Genomic DNA, 25,940 nt, shown 5'->3' with positions numbered 1-25,940 from the left:
TGCCTGCCCTTCCTTCGAGCGATGGTGTTGAGATTATGCTCGGCGACTCACAGAGATATCCTGTTCGTGATAGCCTCACTTTTGGGGATTCTGATGACTCAGAAATCGATGAAGAAGGCCCTGATTTTGTTGATCTGTCACAGGATATCGAGGAGCCCGAGTTGCCGCCTCTTCCTGCTCCTTTACCCAGCTTCGAGACCAATTTTTCTTCCACTTATCACAGAATCATGAATACATTACACCCCCAAAGGCACACACAATAATAGATCGATATCCCTTGTGCTGTTGGCGGCCAGATCAGAGGCAGAGGTGAAGGCATCGTGGGGCGAGGAAACGGGGCTGGACTGGCCCGCAGTCAAGGTTCACAATTTCGGCCGCAACACCACCGCAAATATGCCTCGCATGATAAAATACTTTTGGCGACAGCTTCAATACTTTTCAATTGAGTCACAGCAGAAATTTCGAATAGATTGCGATAAAATTAGAAGTGTAAGCCAGAGATTTCCTGATTTCCCCCACCTATTTCTAACCCATCAGCTGTCCCAGAATTTTGCCCTTGTCCCAGAATTTTGCCGCCCACTCTATGAGTGGGGTTCCTTTTTAGTCAAACCCACGAGTAAGTCAGTTCACTACGACGAAGATAAACCAGCATGTAAGAATTAAGTGTTACACGATTGTGTGCAATTTGTGGAACAAGCCCCACATAGGTCGATGAAGCCCGGCGAAGGCATTCCGTGCAATTTGGAGAGATTCGCATTACCATCAACGCTCGCAACAACTTTGAGCCAAGTTGGCATTTCAGGGGCGAGATCTGAGTTGAATTGAATTTTGAATGGCTGAATTGAGGTGATCAAGTTTGACTTGAGCTAATTGATCTAATCTGATTAGGCCAGTCTAAGCGCTCCGTACTGACGAACTGGCTGAGATAAGATAAATGATTAAGATAAGTTGGCTTACCCGAGACCTCGAGATATTTCTAAAGGAAGAGAGGCGAAAGGTACTTATATATTACTAACTCGGATATGCTGATTTGGACGATGGCAAACTGAGATGGAAGCAAGCCTCGCGCACCTCAGTAAAGGTAGTGTAGTGAAGAGACAAGCCCAGAAAGCCACCAAAGACGGAATAGAAGACAGGTTGTGACGCTTGCTGTAGCCGGTTCGGTTGGTGTAAGGCATACCCCTGTCCATATCGGCCATTTCTTATGAGGAGGCAGTAAGAGTCCCAGCAGGGGGGTTGATCGTGAGGAAGGGAGGGTGGAGAGGCATACCTAATTAGACCTGATTAGACTGGCCAGACCCCAGTTATCTCTTCATTTTCTTTTCTCTGTCCACACATAATATCTTTCTGAGCTGAGTTTCACAGCCTTTATTAGCCTTCTTACCAGCCGTACACCTAATTCGCAGCTCTTTCTTCCGCTTGCCGCCAAAGCTATCAGTTGTTGTGTACCGCATCGCTGATAATTTCACAAGTGGCAAACTATTGCCCCCCCCCTGAAACATAACAAATAACTCTGTATCATCAAAGAGCCAGAACCATTTTCCATCGCTCCGTTTTACTTGTTATGTAACTGCCAACAGTATCAGCATTTATGCATTCCTCGACATGAAAGTGAGTTCTGAAAGACCTTCAAGCGAACACTCGAGCCTAACTCACACTGACCAGTTTCCCACTCAGCCCCCGACCCCACCGAACTCAATCTCAGGAAGCCCCGTAGAGAAGACTGAGGGTAAGCTTTTGTCTTTGTCGGACGACCTCTAGCCTTCCATCACAGCACTCAGAGACTAACAACAGCCCAAGAGTTTACAAGTCTTGTAAGGCCGTACAATCTCGTATCACCTCCTAGGAGCGCATCCGTAAGACTTCCTAGTTTGGAAAGCTTCGACCAAGAGGTAGAGGCCCTCATCCGAGAAAATAGGCCGCCGAAGACTCCTGCTTCTGTATCTCCACTTGATCACTGTGCCGTTGGAAGCCCAGCAAACAGCCACCCAACCTCACAGCGGGGAACCGGCACCAGTCCCAGTCAGGACCGTCTTTCTCTCAATTACACTCTTCACTCATGGCAGATAAGCTATGGTAAGCGAGACAAGCACCTCGGCAACGATGCTAGCACTCCATCCCTTCAAGACCAGCCAAGCATGATTTGCTATCCGAGACCCGCTCGGGATGGTAAGAAGCACCATGTCAACCAGAAGTACACGACAGAGGAGGGCGACTACATCATTTACGCCTCGCAGGACAAGAAGATGAAGTGGCACCTCATCAAGCAGGAATTTGCCAAACTCTTTGGCAACATTCCCGAACGTACCGTCCAAGGTCTTCAGGCCTGGTACTACCGTATGAATCAGCGCATACCTATGTGCAATCCGGATGGCCGGCTATGTTTCAACAACGAGGACGACCTCGAGCCACGATATATCAACCTGAAGATTTGTGACCGCGGTTATCTGGTAAAGTGTATAGGCCCCCTTGGTATCGCCCAACGGTACCCTGAGCGCGCTGTCCGCTACTCTTGGGTTGATGCCGAGACGAAAGCCAAGGCTCGAGACTTGGGTACGTATCCCTTACTTTTACATAACGATGATCAATTAAAGTAATAATATTGATAGCTGCCAAGAGAGCTCTACAATATTGCGAGCGGCGATTGAGGCGAGAGAGGCGAGAGAGGCGACTAGGGCTTCAAGGACAGAAGCAGCGACGGTTGTAGGTAGAGTAAGTGGGTGGGCAAAAGGCAAAATATCTCCTGGTTCCCACGAATACTCCTACCAAGAAGAAAGTTATATGAAGTTGCATAAGCTATACACAAATAGGTAGATTAATGCTCCCTATGAGTCAACAGTTGGAAGTGAACATAGTCATTCGTAAATATTTCTACTTGCGAAATATGTCTCATTATAGGATTGTTGTGCGAGCTAGGTAGGTCGATTATATAATCCTCCTGTCATACAACTGTGATAGACCCGAGGACGCTTCTCACTTTTATGTAAATGCGACATTAAATTCAGGTAGAGTTATATTTGTGAGACGTACTCAATTCACACCTGCGTGGCGGCCGCCTTTCCATGTTAAAACTGCTTCTCACCGGATTATGGAGGGTCTTCGGAATCATGCCTTGAAAAAGTATCTGTTGGCTCAAGAGCTTGCTTAGCAGCCCCCTCCGACTCGAGCCAATGGGTAGTATTTTCCGACCCGCATTGTTGCCTTGTGTCATCAATTTCACACTGCATCCACATAGCGCAGTTTAGACCCGAATTTTTCATTTCACATCTATCTGCCGGACGACGATCCGGCCACGGCTAGCGTCGTAGCATAGGTCCCGTCGCGTGAACTCATAGTGGAGATCATTAGCGGGACCATGCCTACCAGGTACCCCCGGCTAGTGGTCAATGCAAAAGCACGTCTGGTTGTTTTTAACACTCATCTGGAAAAGGCGAAGTCATGCTAAACGAAACCATCGGTGTCCGATGCAGAAAGCTCACGCTCACTGGCAATACAAACAGTGCGAATCACTCAGCACCATGTTTATGCCTGATACTGTCGATGGAAACCTCGAGTTTTCTCGCCGCAAAACATACCGCGGGCGAAAAAGTCTTGGGATTCGTAAGAGGCAATTTCCCAACGAATTAAATACCGGCTGCCTCATTTGTCACAGCTATAAGCAGATTTGTGATAAGACGAATACTACTTCCTGTAAGAGAATTGTGTCGAGTCTTTCAATACCATTGCGAACTACCCCCAAAGTAGGCGGTTATTGCCGGGATGAAGGCCTTATGTGTGTGAGCTTGGAGGAGCTGAACAATGGTCTTGCAAGTGCTTTGTCTGCCATTCATGCAGACGAATATGCTGCCGCAGGGGATTTGTCAGATGATATGGAGAGTTCAGGATTAAACCCTAGCACTATAGGAGAACCGGTCGTTTCGGGCTCCGTAATATCCCAAGACATGATTGATTGCTTCGTGGATCATTCCGTGAGTGAAAAGGACTCTACTGTTTCGATTAAGGCTCTTCGGAAACACTTCAAGCTTGCGTGCCTAATCTACTTTTCAACCACGCAACACGTCTCAAAAAATGTTATCACGTTTTCAAGGTTCTTGAACACCCAGTCGAGTATGTGAACAACAAGCTCAGGACGTTATATAAGTTGAGTGGGTAAGATTCCCTCCCAACGGAAGCTACTTGGGAGCCTGAATATAAGATCAAGAGACATGCGCCACAGGCCATGGGGATGTATCATAGTTCAAACCGATCAATGCCATGACTACACGATCAAGGCTGATCGCATGTAAAATTGGCCTTGTAAAACTAGTATGGATTGCATTGCTATACAGGTTCAGAAATACTCATGCCTCTCACTTCCATGTTGAAGAATCGATCAACCAATCAAAACATTCAGAACAAACTCTCACATTCTCACCTCGCTCAGCTCACACATCCTACGCAATATGCCAGCATAGACCTAGCACAGACTAATTTATTCCTTGGTAATGGAACAGTAGACCCGAACCGCCCTACTTTTACTAGCATCCAATTGTATTCATAAATTAATCTTTTATATAGAGGCATATGCTCAATTTATAGCTACATATGTCTATATAATGCGTAACGACTTGTCTAAACTTCCTTCAGTGGCGCAAACCTTTGATGTGGAAGCGCTACGTCAAGAACCTTTTCCATAGACTCCTCATTGCTGTATCGTGGTCGCAAACCGAGCTCACTCTGTAGTAGGACATCGGCTGTTGCCTTGAAGAAACCCTTCGCAATTCGGGAACCAGTCCCTTTAGCTGATAGTCCTGGCCCCGAGTTAACTTCCATCAACCATACATGCTCGTCTTGATCTATCAGAAAGTCCAAAGCGAAGATCTCGAAGCAGTCAGGATGGAGAGCGATATTAGTATTCATAGTCGCTGCTGCTAAGAAACATTCTCCAGCAATTTGTTGGATACGGAAGTAGGCTCGGTCTTTCCATGACCCGTCCTGTCCGAAGAGATCATCAGGTAATGTCCAGAAATCTCGTCTCGCTGATTCTGAGCAAACAGTGCCCTGTAAATGTGTATTGGTAAGTGCTGATCCTCTGCTCATAGATTCCCAGGGAGGGCGATAAGGCTCTGATGCTGATATGACCAGCAGTTCTTGGTAAACGTAGAGTTGCAATCGACCAACGGCAAGAACGTAAGCTCGTATATGAAACTTCCTGTTGTCCAATCGGGGAACATTACTTATATACCGCTGTGCGATGAAATTTCGCAGACAGGATGAGGGTACTGCTCCGCTTGCCAGTGCGTGGTTAGAAAACCTAGCCTTTCCATCTTCTGAGATTTCGTCGTCATCGTCCTCAACTGATTCAAAGCTCTCTCTTAGTTGGTTCTCATCGCTGAAGAGTCTAATGCCGTCGCCGCGTGCGGTCATTGCAGGTTTCAAGATCCACCACTGCCGATCTTTCGGCATAAGTCCAGTGTTGTGGGATAATGACGTGCAAAGGTCATAAGAGTCTGACTCTGCGAGAGCTTCGTCTAGGTATTCAGCGTAATCGATCTCAAAGGAAACCGTCGCAGGCATGCAGCCTGATAGTACGCTTCCAGGTCTCTTAGCAGACCAGTACTCGACTACCATTGACAAACAGTCTTTACGGGTTAAAGCATCTGTTAATGGATACATGCTAAATAGAGCTTTTGAATTAGTCGGTATGACCATAGGCTTCTCTGGCTGCATATGAGAAAAGATGAGAAGCAAATGTTCTTCCGTAGGCAGTTCGTCTGTATGCTTTACAAAAGTACATTCATACGCAGAGGCGATATAATCCTGAAGAGCATCGTTTAACCAGTGGTATCCAAGTTCGATGAGCACAAACAATTCCATCGTGTGTGCTGTACTGTCATGTTTTGCAACGAATATTGAATCATTTTATATCATGTTACGGGATAGTCTCCTGTCAGATATTATAGCTATTTGTAGAAGTGTATTTCAGGTGGCTAGTGAATAGCAACATCCGATTTTAGAAGCGGTTCTTTTTTTTTAAATTCCAATGCTGGTAACATGCATCGTAAGCAATCCAGACAGATAAGGGAACCAGTTAGTATACGTAATAGCTGAAAGCACTTACCCTGGAAATAGGATTGCCTGATGAGGAAAGCTGGGTAGTTGCTTGTAACAGAATTGTCGTAATTACAGCTTCATGAAGGGAAAATCTGGTCTCGGAGTAATAGTTTTAAGCGAGGAGTCGTAGCCAAATCAGGATGACTACCTAAACACAGTATTCCATTGGCTGACCAAATCGGTTTCTGATTACCATGATCTGGATCCGGCATCGTAACCCTATGGTGTTCACCTTGAATGTAGAGAGGGTTGACTCGCGGCCAGATTGTCCTGATAAAACAATGAAAAATATCTCTGGACAAACATAAACGGAAGCATATTTGAGAGAATCTAGTGTTTTCAGACTCACCCCGAAATGATATTCCGGAGGCTGAACAGAATTAAGAAAGAAATCTCGCCTTGATTGGAAGTGTCGCGTTTAACTGCCGTTGTGATTGAGCCTGCTGTCTCTCCACTTCACATTGAAGAAAGCCAGAGATCGATATCTATTTCAGAAACAGCTTGTGAACTTTCTCACGGGTCATAAGGAATACGTGTGAAACGAACGGAGATTATCGGTTAGAATGAAGATATCAAATTTCGCTGATCAGCATCCAATCGGCCGTCTTGAGTTTTGTCCTAACACCAACTGTACTACCAGTTCCAATTACGTTGGTGTTGCCAATTCACAATAGTTTAGATGAGAAAATATCGCCGAGAACTGGTATTTCTCTTTCTTCTTCTGCTCCTTTTTGGAATCAATTTTTTTGAGGTCTAGAGAAAATCTCTGCTGCGTAGTAGAGAATCAGGTCCTACTCTCAGCCATATTGGTATTTGCAAATATCAAGGCTGCAACGCCGTCAACAATCTCCGAGAAGATAGACCCAGGGCCATTCTTGCTTAGATGAGTGACCTCGAATGATCGCGACAGCTACTCAATTCCTCATAGATATTTACCTAAAAGATGCTCCACGGCTATGTCCTTGAATATGTATTTGCAAACCATCCCACTCAAAGAACATCGCATGATCCATTCACTCGGTGCCGTCCCACCATGAGAGTCGCTCCACGGGAAGCCTTTCTAGATGACAGAGGTCATACAATCGTTAATCAGCTCCTCATGGGGCAGCTCGTCTAACCAGGCGCCTTCATCTGAATCCTCCGATCCAGCAGGACTGGCGACCTCCTGAGGGAAAGATGATGAGGAGTTATCTTTCTCATCATGCGGTAGAGGGTCTTTTAGTGATGAAAGTGGCTTTGGCTGATCCGTGTTTTGTACGGTTGTGCAGGCTTGAGTTATAGTGGTGGTCTTGAGGCTCTCAGCTATTGCTTGCTCTATCATGCCTGCCTCCACACGCTTGCGATCCTTCTTTACTATTTCTCTCCGGGCTTCTGCGCGACGACTTCGATGCTCAGCGAGTTTTTGTCGTGCGTAAGATCCAGAGGGTGTGAAGAAGCGCCTCGGTGAGCTTGGTGGTGTACCGAACAGCTTTGCCGTTATCTCATTGTTCTCGTTGTCCTCTTCTTCCCGGGTACCTTTCATTTGTGGCATTTCTGAAGGGATCTCTGTTCGCTGCTTTGCCGCATTTCTCATTGCATTATCCATTGAACCATTTGCTTCATCTCCATTGGGCATGTTCTCCCTCATCGTCGTCTTCTTATCCAACGTCATTTTTGGCCCTCAAATCTACCGCATCCGTTTCGTTCTCGGTTTCCCCGCCAGTGATCTCTGTTGTTGAACTTTCACTCAGCACTCGACTGGCGGAGCCGGGAGAGGCCGTCGGTGGCTGAGAGGGGGCCCTTTGGACCTCTTAGCAGCTCATCAGGTGTCGGGGTGGATGGGCCGCTAAGATGAGGTAAATTCTGGAGAAGGGGATATGAGGCCACAGTGTTGTTGAAGTATCCCTGGCGTTTAAAGCAACGATTGACCGGATTTCGTGGTTCAAAGGGAGGATGGTCCTCAGAAGAATCAGGTTCAGGTTCTATTCCTGCCAAGCTCTCACGGCCGAATGTTCATCCGTGACGCCCCACTTCGCCAATGTCGTACCATACTGTACTCAAGCATGGAGGTCATGCTGCCTTTCCTGTTTTGGACCAATCACCATCTAGCATCTGTACCCCATCGAGAAACGCACAGAGCAACCTAGGATTCCCAATCCGCGACACCATGCAATACTTGTGGCAATGATCTGGTTTTGAAGGTGTTATTGAAGTGACGGTTGAACGGCTGAGGGATATCGGTTTTTCTCAGAATTCCCTTGGCATTACACAAGAGCATCCATACTTTCAGCGAGGGTACGATTTCTGTGTAAATTAAAACTGCGGGGGAGGCCCGCTGGGAGCATAACAATCATATTGGCGATCACAATACTGTTCCTTCAAGTCTTCATTGATCTCATCAATTTGGATGTTATTGTCTTTGTCCGGAAGCCATGGCATTGCTCCGCACGGGGAAAATCTGGCCAGTTGCCAACGCCTGCGTCGCGATCAAATGCAGCGGATGAGTTAAACAAAACTAAAGTAGGAGTATCGAGAGTCGTTCTTGAAAACTTATGACAGCGGTCAAAGTCCCTCCTCTGTGCGGTTGTGTTCCTTTGCCCGTAGGCATTGCATCTCATCTGCTACGGCATCTTGATGCTGGATGCTTTGGGCTGCTAAAACAGGCTTCTAATCGACGAATCAAGCATTTGATGAGATGCTCTACAACTTAAAATTCCGGGATTCATTTATTTTCCACCTTTTATGCTGCCAAAACCTCTGATATTAGAGGATCTGAGCTTTGTACAACACCGACCTAAAATAACTTGTAATCACCGCAGCCTGTATTATGAGTGGAATGTGTGTTTGTAATGTGATGATGCCTTAGGCATTAGGCATCAAGAATCAGCTCCACCTCCAGGCAGCCTAAGTTTGCCAGGCCTCGTCAAATCACAACTTAAGAAATTCTCAAGCAGGACAACATTTATTAACCGCAAATCCAGTATTCCTTGCCGATATAACAGAAGCATTGCTTAATACGATACGAGGTCATGGTTCACTCTAAAACAGTAGGTTGTCCACCGTAAACAGACCAACAGTGTGCGGACTGACAAATGCTTTAGAACGCGAAGAGTGACCAGAGGCGCAAGAGGGCCAAGCAAAAGCCGCTCGATAACGTCCGGACCAGAGTTGGGTCCTGCAAAGGGAAAGCCACCGATGTGTACATCCGTTTCACGGCATACCTAAAATGGCGGTTTGAAAGATATGACCATAAGGTCGTGAAATGGGGGGGTTTCAAGCTAATAGGAAAGTACGAAAATATCAAGAGCATTGGAGGAGTGGTGAGAGTAGCTCGCAAACATATAGAGAACAGAGTAGCGAGAAGGCCTCTTAAGGAAGAAATATAAACTTGACCGGTCTGTGAGTAGTTCTAACCATTATTCTTTACATATTTCTTCAAATTCTGTACTACAGTGGCCAACTAAGACTCTTTTTATGCACTGCCGATCACAGTTATTAGGATCTGTAGGATCCGAATGACCAGTTATTTTCAGATTTATCGGGAATGCTAGAAACGTGAGATCTTACAAACTTGCATAGGGCCCTGTAAACGTTGATAAGTGCTTGAATGGCAGTAGGAACGTGTTTGCAAACCGTAAGTTTGTAAATGTCCTCGGCTGTTTCAATGACTAGATGCTGGCCGGAGATTTGTCGAATCATTACTTTAAGTTACCGGCCTCAGCATTTTTGGGCAGGTTAGTTTACAATCAGCACCTGGTCAGCCGGCATAGCCTGTGACACTATTTTCATAAGAAGTACTCATAGATAAGGTTGCTTATTGAGACTGTTTGCGGGATATTTCAGTCGGAGTCATACAAAGAATAGGAATCGTATCCACTCCAGTAATATCCTTCATCATCATCGCTCTCATAGTCATAGTCATCATCTTCCTCATCCAATTGTACAATCTCGGCTGTCCAACCCCAGTTGCATATCTTCTCTATCAATTCGTCGCTGAGCAGCCCATCATACGTGATGATGTTCACGTTTTTCAACGTTGGCATAGAACTGAAGGACGTATATACAACTGTTAGGATCTCGGCGGTTATGGTCTCGAACACCGCGTTGAGAGTGGTGATCCCGGTGCATTTATCCTGGATGAGTTTCAGAGTGGACATGCTGTTTTCTTCAAGCACTATGCCTGGAGAGTAATGATTGCCGGAAGCCGAGAAGGGAATGCAGAGGTGACGGAGAAAGCTTGCGTTCTGGAGTCCAATTTGGCTAATAAACGAGGCGAAGATCATACGCTTTGTTTCATGCCCTTCCTTGGTTCCTGGCCAATATATACCGAACTCAAATTGATTTCTCGAATAAAGTAATGGGCTTGCTTCCCGGTTTGCTCTTTTATTCACAAGAAGAATCGCAGAATATAGGCGTGATGCGGTAACCATATAGAGGCGCGGCGGCCGCAGCCCTGATTCAATAATGATACGTTCGGAGGCTGATAGAAGTTCCTCATAAACCTTGTTGCGGATCTCGCCGGCCACGCTAAAGAGATCGATCGGCATTCTGATGATGCAGACGGTTGCCACGAAATCTTCTGCAATCTAAAACAGATGTTGAGCTGACGCATGTACCAACTTGCATATGCAGCTGGCAGCACAGCTCAAGAACTCCCGGTCGTTCAAGTTAACATGGAGGGTATTATCGCCGCGGGCAGCGCAGAACAGTTTCTGGCCATGACGCGTATATTATTACCCCGCACCACCGTCTCTACTCAATGCACACAGACCTCGCCGCACGTGACCACTTCCATGAAGAGAAGCAGAGCGGTGGATGAAAAGTTATTTCAATGAAGCAATTTCTGCCAAAACATCATAAAACTTATTGTGAAGCTAATTCCGTAGGGCATCAGGATGTAAGAAGCGAGGACTTGTTTTTTTTCGTATGTGGTTCGGCCCAGTATATTCGATTGACTACAGTTCAAGACATATGGTGCTTTCGTCATCAATCATCATCACCAGTCGAATCCATTATTCTTTCATCATCCTTCTTGACCACTCTTCAAACAATATCGTATTTATATCTGTTGCAAAGTAATCAATACAAGCTGATGACACCGTCTAATATATTGAGCACTGACAGTGCCAATGTACTAAGGTAAGGGAGGAGTATGAGGTTGAAACGAGCTTGGCTCACCGGTGATCTGTCCAGACTGTCATCCAGAAGAGGTAACTACCTAGAAGCCTGATGATTCCGAACAACGAGATGTCGATCAAGCAACCTCCCCTGATGAGAGAAGGGTCTGTATTGCTGTCAAAGCCTCAGTCGCGTTGAAGAGAATCGCCGTACAGCGCCCAAGTGATAAATCTATTATATTGGTAATTAAAACGCGGAAGAAGAACAAAATAGCAGTCAGAAAACTTATTAAGAGATATATTATTACAACTCTGGTAGCCTTTCTGAGAGTCTCAATCGTCGAAGAAGTATTCACGCCTACCGATGCGGTGTGATACATTAAAGCTCTTCCGTACCTTACGGTAACCCATAAGAACGAGACACTTGTATGGCGCAAGGCCGGTATAGCTACCCAAGAGGCGACTATCCATTGGTCTTGCAGGATTTCCCAACTCTAGAATAAGCTACTTCTTTTACTGTAGGGGAAGAAAGAAAGGTAGGGTGTTTTACAAATGAATCTCTCTCCGATCAATCTGTATTATATTGGATCAGTATGATGATATTAATGAGTCTTCAATATTGTTTCATACCGCCGCAGACTCGAATTTGATAAAGAAAGGCTTAATAGGTATTTTGTTTTTGGACTGTACATAGTAAACCAGTGACCTACACACTCTATATATGCTAATGCATTCAATTTGTTATCAGGAGCCCCTAATAGAACGGCTTTCAAACTTCACTGCGAGAATAAGCCAACGCAGGAGGAGTATGTGAATAATTTCTAAGCCCGGTATTGGCTGCTATTCCCCGCTGCTGCTCCTGGCAGTGACTCACCCCTAAGCGTGAAATGGACTCTTTCCTGCCCTCCCTCGGCACTGCCGTTTGGTAATCGTGTACTTAAGCCAAATATACTTGTCGAAGTTTGTATCAACATGCAGTATCTAAAATAGATTCTTCCATTACCTACAGAGTTTCTGCATACTCTTCTTTGCCCCGACCAGCCTCAACCACGTTCTCTTGACGGTTCAGCCAGTAGCTGGAAAACTAGGTCCATCTCGTCTATTGTGTATTAGGCTTCCTCTGAGATGGTTTTTAATCTGTTTTTTTTGAACAGATTTCTTTCTCCTCACGCCATCAATGGAGGATCTCGTCCGTTTCACGCAGATGATGTGCCACGACACACAATTTAAGACTCTCTATGACTAGTCTTATTTTCTTTACGTTAAGCCTTCGAACTGTTTAGTTTCACTCTGGCCCACCGCCTTCGTGTGTTCACGTTTTTTTAACTCTCAAGCTTTTGTAATACCCCACTGACCCACAGATTACCTGTATTTTCACGAAGCATGGACGCTCTGAAGCCTGATCGCCACGTATGGCTCCATCTCGGGTCTCACGACAAGTCGCAACAGTTTTTCGAATTTCATCAATGAATTTGCAGCAATAATTGGAGGCGATCGAGATGGAGTTGACGCTACATTTCAGTGCTAACGGCAGCGAAGTATAACCATCAATTCCTGGGCCTGAATTCAGTCATAGTCTGTGTTTGAATTGAAGCATCCTGCTATACCGGTGCTGACACCTTAGTAAGGCTTTTCGCCTATACTGTATGAATATTAGCGAATGCAGTATAAAGATTAGTTTCTGAGAGACTTTCATGTTACCCGGCTTCTGATAGCGGGCGACGACCCAGGAGACGCCGCTGCTGTCCTTGGAGACAGCCATGCCGATTTTGGTAGTGTCCCTCCAGACGCACTGGGTGTAATGACCAAAGTTCAGGTAGTTTGAGCCCGAGATGGCCTCACCGTTGTATTGGCTGTTCTCGGCGAGGAAGGCCTTGACGGAAACAGAGTAAGGACTATCAGTAGTACCCATGTAGAGGTTCTCACCGTGGTCACCTTTAGAATGCTGGAGAAAGCCTATGGAAGCGAGGCGATCGGCCCACTGCTGGGCACCCACGGCGAGTGAGTCATCCCAAGAAAGAGGGCCGTTGCCCACGGCTTTACGGGCCTCGTTGTGGAGGTTAACGGCCTCTTGCTGATCAGTAGAGAGACCGTAGCTGGGACCAAAGCCGGAAACAGAATCCTGGTTGGGGGCTTGCTTCGGTCTCTTGGCGGGCTGGACGTTTGTAGGCCGGGCGTAGATGGCAGTGGTAATGTATTGCCCAGAAACGTCAGGCTGCTTCTCAAAGTTGGACTTCTGAGGCTGAGAAACGCAGGTAGTCTGGGGAGCATCGCTTCCACCACCGAAAACGTAGTGGGTGATGTACTCGAACTTTGTAACTATCTCATAATGCTTGTTCTCATTCTGCAAGTTGCCGTTGTGGGGAACGGCCATGGCGCCGGCGGCAACCAGAGAAGCGATATAGCCTGAGGAGCGCATCTTTTTTTAGAGTTGATATTATTAATGGCAAATTGAATTTGGGTAACGATTCAGGCCTTTAAGGAAACGGAGGAGATAATGAGTAGAAGATCACTAGTCGACTCCTCGACAAGTGGACGAGTGGTTGGTTTGTAGAGCAAGGATTGATAGGCCTGATTAAATCTGAACAGGAAAAGAACTAGAAGATACGGGACAATTTCAATGCTATTCTTAGTCGTCCCAATGCTGTGTAGAGCCATGAAGCCATGAAGCCCTGTAGCAGAAAGTTCTATATATACCTTTCTCCGCATTTTTATTTCTAAAATAGAGTAGACGATTCTAGCTTAATACCCTTGAAACAAAGTACCGCAGTATCAGTGATAAGTACCTGGATCTTTGCTTTCTGGATGTTTGTAAACTTTCCACATGGAAACAAATGTCCACGGATAGCATTGGGATGGAAAATCTCATCAAATTCTTAGAGAACAGCTTGTCTCAACCGAACCAGGGTGTAGCAAGTAATGCGGAGCCTATGTCCTTATTGGGTATGTTACAAGATGAATCAATGAGGCCAGTTGGCGGCTGATATTCCGCAATCTGGTCTACGATTATTATGTAAAGCACGACTGAGAATAAGTTAGGTATGGTTTCCACTCTGGTACCGGTTCTTGCCACTTCGATAATCTATATCATTATATTCCTCGTCCTCCGTACTTCGAATCGGCGTTTCTACGCGCCTCGAACATGCACAGGCACTTTGCGGGAGTAGTAGGTTGCAGGACGGCATTAGAATCTTGAACATTAATCCTGACCATCTCCCAGCGAACGCAGTCCCGTGCTGCCCAATGGATTCTTCTGTTGGATAGGGGCTTTTTGGAAAGTACCGGATGCCTATGCCCTTCGGCGTCAAAGTCTTGATTCATACCTTTTTATCAGATTCCTTCGTGTTTGTTGCGCCATCTGCTTTGTTACTCTCTGCGTTACATGGCCAGTTCTCCTTCCACTCAATGCCACAGGCGGCAATGGGAAGAAGCAACTTGAGATCCTTTCCTACAGCAATATTAATATTGAAGACTCAGCCAAGAGGAACAGATTGTACGCACATTGCTTTGTGGCCGGGGTCGTGTATGCCTTCGTGATGTACGCCATTATTCGCGAATTCTTTTTCTACATAAACCTGCGGCAAGCCTTTCTGCTGACCCCACAGTATGCTAAGCGTATCTCGTCCCGCACTGTCTTGTTTACTTCAGTGCCCAAGGAGTGTCTCGATGAGGACCGCATCCGTAGCCTCTTCAACGGCTCGGCCAAGAAGATTTGGATCGCTGGCGACACTAAGCAGCTAGATAGGACTATCCAAGAGCGTGACAACGTGGTTATGAAGCTTGAGAAAGCAGAAATCGAGTGGATCAGACTATGTAACAAGGAGCGCATCAAGTATGAAACAAAGACAGGCAATGAGGCCGAAAGGGCAACCACCAGCACATCCGATCCTGAATCTGGGAGCCTCGTTACCGGCCGTAGTCGCGAGGACAAGCGACCTACCCACCGCAAAGGCCCTTTAGGGCTTATCGGCGAGAAAGTCGACACCATCCAATGGTGCCGAGACAAGCTCAAGGGCCTCATCCCCGAAGCCCAGAACGCTCAGAATAACTGGCTCACTGGTGATTATGAGAAACACACTGCGTTTTTCGTCGAATTCTCTACTCAATACGATGCGCAGGTTGCTTTTCAAGCCGCCACACACCACCGCGCCCTTCAAACGTCTCCTCGATTCATCGGCATAAAGCCAAACGAAGTTATCTGGAAGAGCCTTAACTATTCATGGTGGCAGGTTGCAATACGTCGATATGTCATCTACACTGCCATTGCTGGTCTTGTTGTATTTTGGGCTCTTCCTGTGACTATTGTTGGTATCATTGCGCAAGTAAATACCATCAAGTCGCTGCCAGGCCTAACCTGGATACAGAATATTCCACAGGTAAATTTGGCAGGCGTCTTTCTTTCTATCGTTGTGTTGATCCGACCGTTTAGGTTATACTTGGCGCTGTTTCTGGCTTGTTACCTTCCATCGCGCTATCTATTCTGATGTCGTCAGTGCCAGTGTTCATACGTACCTGTGCCAGGTGGTCTGGCTGCGTTTCAACATCACAAGCTGAGCTCTTCACCCAGAAGGCGTACTTCATTTTTCAAGTCCTCCAAGTATTCCTGGTCCAGACGCTTTCTAACAGTTTCATTTCATCTCTTGTGACAATCCTTCGGAATCCCAACAACGTCTTTGGCATGCTTTCATCTTCAATCCCTACCGCTTCCAACTTTTACATTTCGTTTTTCATTGTTCAAGGTCTCACCGTCGCCACCAGCGTATTGACACAGGTTTTCGGATTCGTCACGTTCACCCTCTCGTCTAGATTCACCAACAGGACTCCACGAATTATGTACGACAAGTGGACGACACTCAGTACTATTTCTTTGGGGAGCCTCATGCCTATTTACACCAACATGGCTGTCATTAGTGAGAAACTAAGTAGGTATTACGGTTTACCTCAGCTAACTTTCCTCCAGGTATTGTTTACTCTGTTATTGCCCCCTTTCTTCTATTCTGGTCGACTATCAGCATGGGTTTGTTCTATCTCGCTTACCGTTACAATTTACTGTATGTTGCAGACACCGATGTCGACACCGATGGTTTGATCTATCCTCAGGCTCTGAAACAGCTTTTATTTGGTGTTTACGTAGCCGAGATGTGCCTCGTTGGAATGTTCATCGTTTCCAAAGCCGCGGGACCTGCTTTTCTGATGATTATCTTTCTTTCTCTTACCATCCTTTGCCACGTCTCCCTCGTCAAGGCTCTCGACCCTCTCCTTTACAATCTTCCTCTTTCTCGTCAATTCGAAAAAGATCGAATTGACCGAAGCCAGCAGAGAAAGCCAGATGATGGACAAGTACAGAATGGCGCCAGGGCCATGTCCAGAGGTGCGAGCAAGAGGAAAACGGCCCGCAAACTCGTGCCTACCGCTACTGGCCGGGACCGCAATAAGGCTAACTTCGTCTCTGAGTGGCTCAAGTCCCGGATCTTCGTCGATTACGCGGCCGTGAAGCGGTTTGTGCATCACGAGGACCTCATAGTACCAGAGTACTCTGAGGACGCTGAGGCGCAGGGTTATTATCCGCCCTCCGTCACAAGTCAGACCCCTTCCCTGTGGATTCCTGGGGACTATGCAGGCATCTCAAACAACGAGGTGGTTGACACCGGGAAGATTGCCCCTATTTCGAACAAGGGGTGTCATCTCAACAGGAGGAACGGTATACAGTGGGAAACCGATAGTCCAAGGCCTCCTGACTGGCGCGAGAAGGTTATGTATTAAGAAGAAGAGTGAAATAAGTTCAGTAAAGGCAAAATCTATGTCGGTCTCCCGGGTTTCGCAACTTCCACGTAGTTGCTAGTTCGAATGAATCACTCAAACTTACGATGTGGGAAGAAGGGTTGTACTCAGAGTATAGTGAGAGCCTTACAACTTAGATTGATGCACCGTTTATGGTCCCCTTCATCGGTTAATTTGAATATTACAATAATTAGTTCATAAGACAGGATTTTTGGCCATGAACTGACTTTGCCTGCGCGCCAACTTTCTTGTTTTTTCCTTTTTTCTTTTTCCCTATCTCTTCGTTACTGAAAGAGTATTGACGGTGTTCCCCCTCTGGAATACGAGGCAGTATGCGTGCCGCCCCTCGCATCGATAGACCACATAAGCCTCCTGAGTCTCCAGGTCCGTATATGATCGCAAGGGGCTCCGGACTTTCGCATAAGACCGAGAATGCGATATGTAGCCGGCACGTGACTTTGTAAAGACTATCTTTCCTTCTCCCGAACATATTGGAAGCAGTCCATATCTGTACCTTTGAACACCCCTATTGTATTGGCTGCGGCGAATAAGGACCTCGTAGACGGCTCATACTTTGCCAGAGATAACTTATAAATGCCTATACGTTCGAGAAGTAACTCTTTAACGGTTTCCTTTACCCTAGTACCACAATTGGCATAACTGATTGGATGCTAATGTCGAGGAACACATGAGTCTCCACTCAACGGGTTCATCCAGTGATCTAGGTTTACAGTCTCAAGGGGGTTCCATTCGTGATCGTTCACGATTTTCCACATTCTCTCATTGGCTGTAACCACATAATCCTCATTACACAACGAACCGTAAATATCAAGGATATAAGTGGGAATACTTAGCCTTACAGATAATTAATTCCATTAGTTGAGCCAGTTACTCTATGGATTAGCTATCGCCTATAATTGTGTGATTGATCTGCCTGGTTTGCTGGCTCCTTGTTACCCAATGTTATTCGAATCAACACGTACAGACCTCATTCCAAGGACAGCAGACGACCTATCCCGCTTGGTCGGCCTCCTGCATCAATAGTCTCACAACCAGCCACCCAATCAGACTTGCATACAAGTCCGAAGCATTGATGCCCAAATAGGAGCTCAGGCCCATCATCAACTGGGTGACTACCTGCCGCGATAGGTTACCTCTTTTCTCTTTTACTTCAAAATCCTACTGCGTAATCCGCAATTCAAATCCAAAAGATTCCCCCTGCTTTCCCATCGATTTTGAATTTTTAGAATACAAAATGAGCCTAACCTGGGCTAGTCCCCACGTCAATTTGGTTCTCACACTTAAACGTAGGGCTGGTCAGGCTCAGGGTAGAGGCTTATTAAAAAGACTGCCGCCAAAACTTGCACTTTCATAGGTTACGGCCCGCTGTTGCTGCGTCTTTACCATGGCGAAGCAAAGGGACTTCCATATGAAGGGGTAAGTGGAGAAGCACAGGGAAGAATAGGGAGATTTCGATTGGGCAGAAGTTGAAATACGGCGCATTTCAAGTCTACATGCTTGAGTACACCACAATGCGATGCGTGCCTGCAAGGTCACTGCTATCACGCTATTTGATGCAGTTCGACGAATCAGACGATGGGCGGCTGGCATGGTCATCCTGCATTCAACCGACCGGCTACCCCACTTTTGGTTTTCCCTCAGATAAGAGTTTCTTTGATAGTTCCAAAACCATCTCACCAGGTCTTACCAGATAATATGACCAACGATTTAGATCCTCATATTATATGCACCGAGAATATCAGTCTTCTTTTCCTCTTACACAGCGTTCCAAGCGCGCCAAAGACTACATCAATTTACAGCGATCAGATACGTGAAACTGGCTATAACTTGCCGTTTGACAAGGAGCGGGGGCTTGCGAGTACCCTAGCTTTCCTTTCTAGCATTCAGGATGATCCGAATCGAATTCCTGCTTTATGCATTGAGAGTACTCCTGATAATCAAGCTCTGAAAGTGCATATAGCAGTGAATAAGAGCAGTTACAACGACAGTAACGTCCATCTCATGGAAATGACCCACGCGTTGAACAAGATACTTGCGTCACTTTCGCGACTCGTAGATAGTATGTACAATGGACCACCCATAACGTGAATCAATTGCCCTTTTTTCGCCACGTTACTATGGAAACTATCATATGCTAACAGCTTGATAGCAGATGGCAACGGTGGCACGGTTGAGAATGTCTTTGATACGATCATAACTGTGTGTGCAGAACGCATCCTTTGTCGGCTAAATCTTCGTTCGAACCACAAACAAAAGATAAAAAAACCAATTGTTGAAACCTTGAAGCTGGCTGTGGTTTCTTTAAGAAACATACGCGGAAAAATATCGAGCCGAAGCGAGTTGGTGGACTCGGTAGCGTCATTCGAAATTAGAGCGAATGAAGCTATTAAGCTCATCGTGGCCTGGACCAAGCACCAAACTCTCGTTCGGCTACGAGAACTTGTGGAAGGGATCCATAAGCTATGGAGGGTTAGCTGGCTCAGCGACCTTCTGAATTGCATACCAAATAATCTCATGGACCCTGACTTGAGAACAAGTCTGTATAACATCATCTGCAAAGTGGCCAGATACAAGGAGGCTGCTAGACGTCTCTACCGCATGGCCAAACGTTTTCCGGTCCTCCGAAGAGTAGAAGTTGTTCCTGTCACCCTTGAGCCGCAAATGTATTCTCAAGTAAAAGTCGACCAATACTCGCCCTCTTTATCCGCTACTTTACATCGGATTGTTAGTAAACACAGCCTTTCTGTCAATCCTGACAAGATTTACACCTTGCTGAGGCTCGGCAAGGACAAGGCTGAATGCATGTTCTCCGAGCATGTCCGGCGAGCTCTCCAAGGAGCGAAAATCCACTCGGAAATCCAATTATTCTATCACATCGAAGGACTCTGCCTAACCCGGCCGCCTCGCGTCGTTTGTTCAAGTAAGGATGCTTGCTATCTTTGCGACCTTTTCATCACCGCCATCACGAAATTTCACAGCCCAAAATGCCATGGAAGACTATACCCTGGCTGGCGTTTACCAACAGTATCTGAGCAGGACCAAACACTAAGGAATTTCAATCATGCCTTAGAGGAACAGGTCAGAAACAGCATCAGGGACTTGTTGAGAAAAAAGATAAAGTTCAAACTACCAGATCCTCGAGAAAGTACAATTTTGACAATGAGCCGGTCGGTTTCAACGCTGGTTCCGTCTTTGACCAGCCCCAACATTGTGGATGTGGTCAATGGCACTACAACCATACCTCGTGAAAGAATGGTCGATGAGAATGTAAAGAAAAGTACAGCCACTCTCCCGAATGCATACTCGCAGGATGACGAAAACTTTCCAGAATGTTCTGCCTCTGGTGGTGTTAAAACCGGGATCACGGAAATCAAAACGCCAACCACAACTGGGGATCAGAGTCAAGCATTATCGTCTTCCAGTGAAGAAAGCGATACTCATAATAAACAAGGGGTTCAATGCGGTAACACAATCTCCGGTTGCATCCCTTCAGATGATGTGTCGTGTATCCTTATTGGTCCATTGAAACTTTACATCGAATACTCGGCTTCTCATACTGGGAGTCAAGATCTCCACAAGGATCTAAAACTTGATATTGAGTGGATCACTGAGACCCACGACCGACCAGCCCCACAGAATGCAGAAGTTCCGGTGATTGACATCGAAGAATTGGCATATGCGGCGTCCCTTCCCTTAAATAGTTTGAATGAATTGGATTTAAACTACAGAGGGCATATCTTCAAAATTCGGCTGCACCCTCAAGTCAACGAGAAAAGTTTCAACTGTATCAGGGGATAGTCGTTCAGTTTTGCTATGACAACTTCTTCCAGTATACCTGAAGATTTCATGCGGAAGACGGTACTGGAAACTTGGAGATTGAATTGATATGGATTTAGGCAGGCCTTCAAGAACATTTGAAGTTGAGCGGGGTTGTTGAACTTTGGATTGAAGGTGTGCAGAAGGCAAAGATGATCGTAGACATCATCTGAATTCAAAAGGATAGCTTGGGAGATGAGATGGGGATGCGTATGTCGAGACTTTTGGCCCTGATTTTGTTGAAATCATCACAAGCAACAGTCGTCAGTGGCATTGGTCCGTATGGAAGACTAGGGCTCCAAGGCCCGTCAAAGCCTTCTACAGCGATCTCTTTGCATTAATACAGCCTTGAAAGGGTTTCGTATTTGGAATCATGCTTAAAGAGGCGTCTCAGAATTTAGTGGTAATTTCGGGCTGCATATATTTTCAAGTTATCAGCGTTATGATCGCACGAGTGGTCACTCTCCAGACTTTTCTTTTTACTTTTCTTTTCACTTTTCTGTTACTCATTTCCATAACTAAGCAGTCTAAACTGTGTGGGAGATGATTACCAACATAGGTGAGGTCGATGACTGGATGTCATCGAAACTCCACAAAACCGTAGGCTGATCTCGTCCGATGATAGAGTATAGCCATGGGCATAGGTAGTGACCGCAAAGCGCTTCTCAAACTGGCAATATTTAAATATAATTTCATCCTTGCCACGAGTCACATACAGTGAATTCTGAACAAGGCTCTCATGGATAAATCTATTGAGACTGAAAACACGAAGTGCTGGAGATCGCGATTGTAACCTCTTATCGTTTCCCAGCGCCAACGGCATCTTAGTGCTTCACTACCCAAGCATGAAAAAACTACTGTTCGATAGATAAATCTCTACTGTATCCGCTTAATAAGACATCGTATCGGTATCTTTAGCGTTGCCTCTTGGTCTGTTAGAATTCCCTACTCTCCTCCTACCCATGAGCGTGGGAAAGTAAGCAGTACCAGCGGCTGCATCCGGTCAAACAGTGACTGACAAGGAGGTTTAAGCCAAAGTCTTCCCATGCTTTTTGATTCCAGCCGAGGTTATGGAGAGATGTGATAGATGATTGCTGCTGTCTTTAGGTCGCTTCTGACGCCTGGCTGCGTGAATTCCGAGGAGCGTCGTTGATGATAGGTCATCTTGCCTTTCAGTAAGGCCGACGGGAATCGACGGGCGAGCGAATGGGCCATCAATGCTAGCATGGAGCTGGAATGTGTTTGAGGACTGAAGGCGGTAGACGCCTCCTCCAGGCATGCTTGTACTGTGTTGCTGACGCAGTCTCAGAATTTCATTTTTCAAGGAATCCACCTCTTCTTCACATTTTTCAAGGCTGGCCAAAAATTCCCATTCACGCAGCCGAGCCATCCTGTCGGTCGTCCTTCTAATCCGGTTTTCCTTCTTCGTCACTTGATCGCATATTTTACATTTTCTTTCTTCATCTCGCCGCTCGTACACAAGCTTCAATCCGCAAGTCTCTCCGATGCGGTATTCTTTGTTGCATTGTTGGCGAAACTTGTCCCACCTCCAATTGCCGCAAGCCCAGACAACCCGGTCGAAGTAACACATCGTGAAAAACTGACTGAGATAAAGTCAAACAGAAAAGATTTTAATTTGGAATAAGCGTTTTTGAGCCTGGGCTGCTGGGGCTTTTTGCTTATCTACTCAACCAAAATACTGGATTAAGAGTTTTCAGAATTTCATGGTGACGGCGTTTCAGTGCGCGCGATATTTGACTTCGCGCTCTTTAGTCGACCAACAAAGAATGCTACTACTGGCTGCTTGTCCTACGAGAAATCACACGAGACCCACTAATCACCAACAATGTCTTCACCAACAGATGAGCAGGGGGAGAACCAACAGAACGTAGTAGTGGCAACATTGCCGTACGTAATCGTGGAGTCGGACGAAGGGAAATTGTGCCCTTCGCTGTTATCACGTTGGTGCTTGCTTCTTGCCTGGTCTTTGGCCATGGCGCACTCACCGACTTGTACAAAAGACTGGAATTGTTTCATTCACCTTCCTCAGCAGTTGGTATCTCGAGCCTTGTAGAGCGGGGTGAAAGTTCTTCCATGCCATCATTGCTCTCCGCCCACTCTCGACGCTCTTGGCTTGGCAACTTACGTAAGCCCGACGACTCAGTGTTGGCTTGGCATGATGGTGTTGGGGGTGAGTGGGGAGAGGCAATATGATACGGAGCATTGGCAGATCCGGAAGGAAGTCGCATACAGCTAGCCACAGATCGGGATAGTAGGCCCGAAGATGGGTTTGCTCAAGTGCTGACAAATGGAGCTGTGGGTCCGGGTTTCGGGGAGAAGTTCCGAGTCACAGCCAAGTCGTTAAACAGGTCATGGACCAGCCGTGAAATGTGCCGCGTTCCCCTTTTATCCACTCTTTCTTCTCTCCATGGTTCAGCGAATGACTCTCGTTGTTGACAAAACCCGGCGCTTTTCTTACACGAGAGCCCATACTAACCTTTACAGTTTATATTAAGTAAGTTCAGTAGCTTTACAGGAGCCGCAAACCGCTTGCCAAATCAATGGTAGTATTCGGAAATTTTTATTTTGTTGCCCCGCTTTTTGGGGGATATAACTGAATTCACTGACAGCCCAACCTAAGGAAACTCACGGATGACATGTTTCCATTGGATGGGCAAGCTTTACTGGGAGGAGGGGAGTAATTGCTTCAGCCGGACAGGCCCTCTAACTATTTGTAGTGCGCACTGCTCAATTCTTTTTAAATTGCGGATAGATGACAATGAAACTGGTTGTTTTGAGGATGCACGTGATTGATGTAAGAAGCTGAGCGTAGAAAACAGTAAACCTGATATCATTCAACTGAAAAAAAAACATCAACACCAGCGAGAACGAAATTTTTGAAAACAACAGCTATTTACAGCGCCGCAACACCGTTCCGACAGGTTAATTGGATAGCCCAGTGTCGGCCGCATTGCCCAGTGCGACTTAGAACATCATGGCGACCCCGTGGCCCCAGGACGAAATTTGGCCCACTGATTACCGAGAGCACGCCACAAATTTGAGCAAATATCTTCAAAAGGCACTGTCAGCCATCGACAATGGAGATGGTCTGCCTGTCGCATCCCGTGGAGTTCAAGTTGCACTTATTGGAGCTCTCACCCTCATCGTCAAAATGCAGAGCACACCCGATCTTGGTCACGTTTACGAAGCCGTGAAAAACGGCCAAGCTGAAATAAAAACCGCAGCAGAAAATTTAGCGCAACACATCAACAGCCTCAAAAATGATCTCAATGAAACAAACACCCAAGCTCAACAAACCATGGAAGAAGTCCAGCGCAGTTCGGAGATTACGACAGATGCAAAAGCGGCTGCAAAGGAAGCCACAGAGATCGGTAAAGCAACGATGAAAATGATCAGAGACATGAAGCTCGTAAGCCAGCAGAACCAAGCCAACGCCATGCCTACCTACGCCAACGTGCTGGCGAGGGGAGGGCTAGCGGCAAGCATGCATAACCCACAGAACCAGAAAGCGTCACCTGTTCAGACCCTGCGTGAGATTATCATCAACATCAGAGACCCTGTCACTATAGCCAACATCAGAATGATGAGCCCACGCAGCCTGAAGTCACATATAGACCTCGCAATCGAGCAAAGCAGCAACGAACACATAGAGAACATTAAGGTAGTATCCTCCAATCAGCTTAAGAGCGGTGACCTGAGCATCAAGACGGCCACTACAGCGGACATGGTGGCGCTTAGACAGTTTGCAGAAGACTAGGAACAAAGGATCGGAAACGGCGCCACAGTACGCATTCCGACGTACGGTGTCTTGGTGCATGGCGTATGCACTAGTTCGATGAACATGGATAATTTTAAACTCATTAGAGATAGGATACTTCAGGATAACAAGCCCTTTATACCAAATGCAGAGATTAAGTACATAGGCTGGCTGATGAGATCTTCGTCTACCAAATCAGCATCTTCGGTCGTGGTTAAGTTCACGAGACCAGAAGATGCAAATAAAGTCATCGATGAGGGCCTTATCTGGCAAGGCGAGGTATTCCAATGCGAGCTCTATGACAGACAGTGCCGTGTGAGACAATGCTTCCAGTGTCACAAATACGGCCACATAGGAACCCAGTGCAAAGCAACAATAACATGCGGCTACTGTGCGCAAGATCATGCCACCCGGGATTGCCCAACCAAGAGCGACAGGAATGCCCCGCGAAAATGCGCGGCCTGCAACGGCCCTTACGAAGCCTGGAACAACCAATGCCCTACCAGGAAACAGGAGGTGAACAAGGCCAAGGCAGCCTTTAAATCGAGACCCAGGTACTACTTAGAACTAGAAAGCTTTGTCGCCAGCACCACGACCGGAATTAGAACAAGGGATCGGCAAAATGAATCAAACCCGATCGCCAGGACAGGACGACCCACCTTGGAACCAGGCCGGCCACGGGACGCCAACTCGTCCCGGAGTAGATCGCCGACGAAGAAGCAACAGAAGAGAGCGAATTGCAGCAACAACCAGGTAACACCTGATGATCCCAGAAACGAGATCGTCGTGAACATAGGGAGCCAGCGACCTAGATGAACATTAGCTCCTTCCAGGAGAGTATTGGAAACACTGGATGCCAACAGACAGATCACATAGCACAGCTAGCAAATGGAGGTTGACGATCAAGAATGTTAATAGGAAACACTCTTACAATACTACAGTACAACGTTAGAAAATCAAAGGACACAGTCATGGCCACGCTCTTGCGAGATCCCGATATAGGGCGATACGACATCCTCGCCATCCAGGAGCCATGGAAGAACCCATTTGACACGACAACTCACCATCCAGCCAAAGACCAGTTTCACCTATGCTACCCAGACAAGGATCGAAACTTCCCAGCTAGGGTCTGCTTTTTTATTAATAAGAGGCTTGATTACTCCAGGTGGCACTTTAGAGAGGCAAGCAGAGATCTCTGCTCGCTGAACCTAGTACTCGGAACAGAAGAAGAGCAGCAGATTGTGATACACAACGTCTATAACCCAACAAAAACTGCAACCGAGAGAGGAAGCACGCTTCCACTCCTGGAGCTGGCCATAGAACGATCGTCCCATCATGAACAAATCATTGTTGGC

General features: G+C 46.5%; 9 protein-coding genes across 9 annotated transcripts; 4 read left to right on the top strand and 5 right to left on the bottom strand.

The window, feature by feature from the left end:
• Nucleotides 1-2,138: 2,138 nt before the first annotated feature.
• Nucleotides 2,139-2,707, top strand: FOIG_16606 (uncharacterized protein; the record flags this gene model as incomplete). The annotated part of the gene is made up of 2 exons (XM_031218069.1): nucleotides 2,139-2,553; nucleotides 2,610-2,707. The coding sequence occupies 2 exons, from the start codon at nucleotides 2,139-2,141 to the stop codon at nucleotides 2,705-2,707; spliced, it is 513 nt and encodes a 170-aa protein (XP_031052226.1).
• A 1,904-nt stretch (nucleotides 2,708-4,611) lies between these two features.
• FOIG_16605 (uncharacterized protein) lies at nucleotides 4,612-5,856 on the bottom strand (the record flags this gene model as incomplete). The annotated part of the gene is made up of 1 exon (XM_031218068.1): nucleotides 4,612-5,856. The coding sequence occupies one exon, from the start codon at nucleotides 5,854-5,856 to the stop codon at nucleotides 4,612-4,614; it is 1,245 nt and encodes a 414-aa protein (XP_031052225.1).
• Nucleotides 5,857-6,960: 1,104 nt separating this feature from the next.
• FOIG_16604 (uncharacterized protein) lies at nucleotides 6,961-7,744 on the bottom strand (the record flags this gene model as incomplete). Its single annotated transcript, XM_031218067.1, has 1 exon — nucleotides 6,961-7,744. The coding sequence occupies one exon, from the start codon at nucleotides 7,742-7,744 to the stop codon at nucleotides 7,154-7,156; it is 591 nt and encodes a 196-aa protein (XP_031052224.1). The 3' UTR covers nucleotides 6,961-7,153.
• Nucleotides 7,745-9,911: 2,167 nt separating this feature from the next.
• On the bottom strand, nucleotides 9,912-10,619 carry FOIG_16603 (uncharacterized protein; the record flags this gene model as incomplete). The annotated part of the gene is made up of 1 exon (XM_031218066.1): nucleotides 9,912-10,619. One exon carries the CDS (start codon nucleotides 10,617-10,619, stop codon nucleotides 9,912-9,914), a length of 708 nt encoding a protein of 235 aa, XP_031052223.1.
• Nucleotides 10,620-12,826: 2,207 nt separating this feature from the next.
• FOIG_16602 (uncharacterized protein) lies at nucleotides 12,827-13,608 on the bottom strand (the record flags this gene model as incomplete). Its single annotated transcript, XM_031218065.1, has 2 exons — nucleotides 12,827-12,831; nucleotides 12,891-13,608. The coding sequence occupies 2 exons, from the start codon at nucleotides 13,606-13,608 to the stop codon at nucleotides 12,827-12,829; spliced, it is 723 nt and encodes a 240-aa protein (XP_031052222.1).
• A 415-nt stretch (nucleotides 13,609-14,023) lies between these two features.
• Nucleotides 14,024-16,952, top strand: FOIG_16601 (uncharacterized protein; the record flags this gene model as incomplete). Its single annotated transcript, XM_031218064.1, has 5 exons — nucleotides 14,024-14,132; nucleotides 14,229-14,355; nucleotides 14,410-15,565; nucleotides 15,619-16,099; nucleotides 16,150-16,952. The coding sequence occupies 5 exons, from the start codon at nucleotides 14,024-14,026 to the stop codon at nucleotides 16,950-16,952; spliced, it is 2,676 nt and encodes an 891-aa protein (XP_031052221.1).
• Nucleotides 16,953-18,375: 1,423 nt separating this feature from the next.
• Nucleotides 18,376-20,789, top strand: FOIG_16600 (uncharacterized protein; the record flags this gene model as incomplete). The annotated part of the gene is made up of 3 exons (XM_031218063.1): nucleotides 18,376-18,407; nucleotides 18,791-19,050; nucleotides 19,141-20,789. The coding sequence occupies 3 exons, from the start codon at nucleotides 18,376-18,378 to the stop codon at nucleotides 20,787-20,789; spliced, it is 1,941 nt and encodes a 646-aa protein (XP_031052220.1).
• Nucleotides 20,790-21,834: 1,045 nt separating this feature from the next.
• On the bottom strand, nucleotides 21,835-22,398 carry FOIG_16599 (uncharacterized protein; the record flags this gene model as incomplete). The annotated part of the gene is made up of 1 exon (XM_031218062.1): nucleotides 21,835-22,398. One exon carries the CDS (start codon nucleotides 22,396-22,398, stop codon nucleotides 21,835-21,837), a length of 564 nt encoding a protein of 187 aa, XP_031052219.1.
• Nucleotides 22,399-23,802: 1,404 nt separating this feature from the next.
• FOIG_16598 (uncharacterized protein) lies at nucleotides 23,803-25,401 on the top strand (the record flags this gene model as incomplete). The annotated part of the gene is made up of 2 exons (XM_031218061.1): nucleotides 23,803-24,569; nucleotides 24,699-25,401. 2 exons carry the CDS (start codon nucleotides 23,803-23,805, stop codon nucleotides 25,399-25,401), a joined length of 1,470 nt encoding a protein of 489 aa, XP_031052218.1.
• Nucleotides 25,402-25,940: the final 539 nt, after the last annotated feature.

Source organism: Fusarium odoratissimum (genome assembly GCF_000260195.1).
Source record: "Fusarium odoratissimum NRRL 54006 unplaced genomic scaffold supercont1.96, whole genome shotgun sequence".
In the NCBI taxonomy this organism is placed as follows: Eukaryota; Fungi; Ascomycota; class Sordariomycetes; order Hypocreales; family Nectriaceae; genus Fusarium; species Fusarium odoratissimum.
Note: the sequence above shows the minus strand (reverse complement) of the source record. Positions and strands in the feature narration are given on the sequence as shown.